Consider the following 2,500-nt stretch of genomic DNA (forward strand, 5'->3'; position numbering starts at 1 on the left):
TCCGCCCCTTCAGATGTGGATTTTCTTTATATCTTAAACTGTGTGTGATGTATCTTACCCCAGACTTCAGGTCTTTGAGTGTGTGTGTGAGGATGATGTTGAAGACGGCGTGCGATCGACTGCTCTCCTCGTTCATGTTGGTCGCGGCGACGGTCCGGGACTTGTTCCCCTCTGACATCAGAGACTCGATGTCCTGTCAGAAAACACACGAGTCATAGAGCTCAACAGGGACCGCCCACTTTTTCTGCAGCTCTGCTTCCTGAAATAGATTCCCTCGTTCCAATCCTCGGTTTGACATTTCACAACATCATTATATCAACAGATTGAAGCCTGTAACCATGACAACATGCTAGCCTGTAACCATGACAACATGCTACCCCAATACTCCTGACTATGAAACATTTGATTCGGCGCCACAACAGCGTTAAAAAAACGGAGACAAAGGTAAATGTACAAGACTGTGCACGTATGTTTTTCTTCCAGAGTCAAGGAACTACAAATCCCACAATTCATGGCGATTGATCCCTCTTCTTCTTCACTGTGACTTCAATCGTTATTATCGTGTTTTAACATGTTGTAGTTTGTGTTGTTGAATATAAAAGTTACATTATTAGCACATTTACTGTTAGCTAACTCGCTAACTGCTAGCGATACGAATGCAGAAGGGTGGGAAACATGACTGTGGGTATTGTAGTTCTTTTCCCCGATGTCGTGAATAAATCTTATTGTTCTTAAAGGTCGATATCAAACGATCTCGTGTCTCCTTCAGGAACATAAATCATCGTTTCACACTCAGGTAGCTCGTGGTCAGTCTGATGGTTATGACATCATAGCTAATAATCAAATCCACTATGGAGAGCATGATCAGGATTTTTACTTCTGTTCCCACACTGTTGAGCTCTGTTTTCCTCCCCCCCCCCCCCCCCCCGAAAGAACACATTTAATAATCTTTAGTGAGCGATGTCAAATATAAACGTATTCAATCTGGGACAGAACGGGCCTCGCCGTGATTGGTGGGTGGAGGTACGAGCTGTTCAGAGATCAGACATGACGGGATGGAAGGAAGACGCTCGTCTCACATGATTGTTGATTTAACAGCCAGAATGCATCAACACAAAAACAACAACTTCCTAAAGTTTAAGACTTCTTGTGTTACCTTGTAGCTGGCCACGGCTAGTCGAGACAGGCCGTCCACGTAGGGACCCAAAACTTTGTGCTCCCTCACCCTCAGAGTTTGTCTCCCACTGGAAAAGAAAAACAGACAAAACATGGTCGCTATCTTTCTTTTCCAACTCTCTCCAGGTCACAGAACTTCATCATTCTGAGCTGCTCAGTGAAGCCCATATGGCCGTCAGATGGCCTGCTTCTCTTTGGGCCCCTTTCACTGAGGTCAAAGGTCGCGCAGTGTGTGGAGGTCAGAGGTCATGCTGTCTGGGGCAGCCTGTGCTCCTGATTTACTTCTCTGACCTGCTGGACATGAACCAGACTCCATCAGTGGCTGCAGGACCCTGAAGGATCTTTAAATCCGCTGAGTCACCAGAGCCAATCAGAGACCTTCTCTGTTCAACCAGCTGACTGGCTGTTTGTTTATAAAGACCACAGACCCCTTTCCACCAAGCAGTCCGGTTCAGTTCTGTACACATTTATTGGTGTTTCCACCGTCCTACTTTTTTGCCACCGTTCTGTTGGGGCGCCAAGCGTACCGATCCGACCCCTAAAGGGCGGAGCTTGACACACTGCAGACTGTTGATTAGTCCAAAGAATCATCACATCATTCATGTTTGTTTCTTACCCTTTGGGGTCGAGCAGATCTCGGACCTTCTCGTTGTAGATCTCCATGTAGGACACCTCCACAGTGAAGCTCTCTTCCTCTCGCTGCTCTTTCTGCGTTCGATCAAACAGAGCGCTGCACAGCCGGGGAATCAGACCCGGCTGGTCCACAGAACCCATCATGGTGTACGACTTACCGGAACCTGCTCATAAACATGTAGCCGGTGAATATTCCTACAAAAACATGAAAGTGACCAGGGAACAGCGAGGAATCTAAAGGTTTATTACCGGTTTGTCCATAGGCAAAAATACAGGCGTTGTAGCCCTGGAAGGCGTTATGTAGAAGACTTTCCCCAAGGCACTGGAAGACCACCTCCTGACCTACACACACACACACACACACACACACACACACACACACACACACACACACACACACACACACACACACACACACACACACACACACACACACACACACACACACACACACACACACACACACACACACACACACACACACACACACACACACACACACACACACACACACACACACACACACACACACACACACACACACACACACACACACACACACACACACACACACACACACACACACACACACACACACACACACACACACACACACACACACACACACACACACACACACACACACACACACACACACACACACACACACACACACACACACACACACACA

The 2,500-nt window shown here is 47.4% G+C and overlaps 1 protein-coding gene across 3 annotated transcripts in view; it reads right to left on the reverse strand.

Annotated features, from left to right (window-relative positions):
• The window catches only part of LOC132978994 (kinesin-like protein KIF13B), a 74,452-nt gene that overhangs the window by 48,125 nt on the left and 23,827 nt on the right, over positions 1–2,500 (reverse strand). For all 3 annotated transcript variants that reach the window (XM_061044427.1, XM_061044420.1, XM_061044436.1), the window contains 4 exons: positions 2,059–2,151; positions 1,793–1,973; positions 1,157–1,244; positions 59–193 (listed from right to left, as the gene is read on the reverse strand). In XM_061044427.1, coding sequence (XP_060900410.1) covers positions 59–193; positions 1,157–1,244; positions 1,793–1,973; positions 2,059–2,151 — 497 coding nt within the window. The remainder of the gene's footprint in view (positions 1–58; positions 194–1,156; positions 1,245–1,792; positions 1,974–2,058; positions 2,152–2,500) is intronic.

The sequence above is a fragment of the Labrus mixtus genome, chromosome 1 (assembly GCF_963584025.1).
Source record: "Labrus mixtus chromosome 1, fLabMix1.1, whole genome shotgun sequence".
Taxonomy (NCBI): Eukaryota; Metazoa; Chordata; class Actinopteri; order Labriformes; family Labridae; genus Labrus; species Labrus mixtus.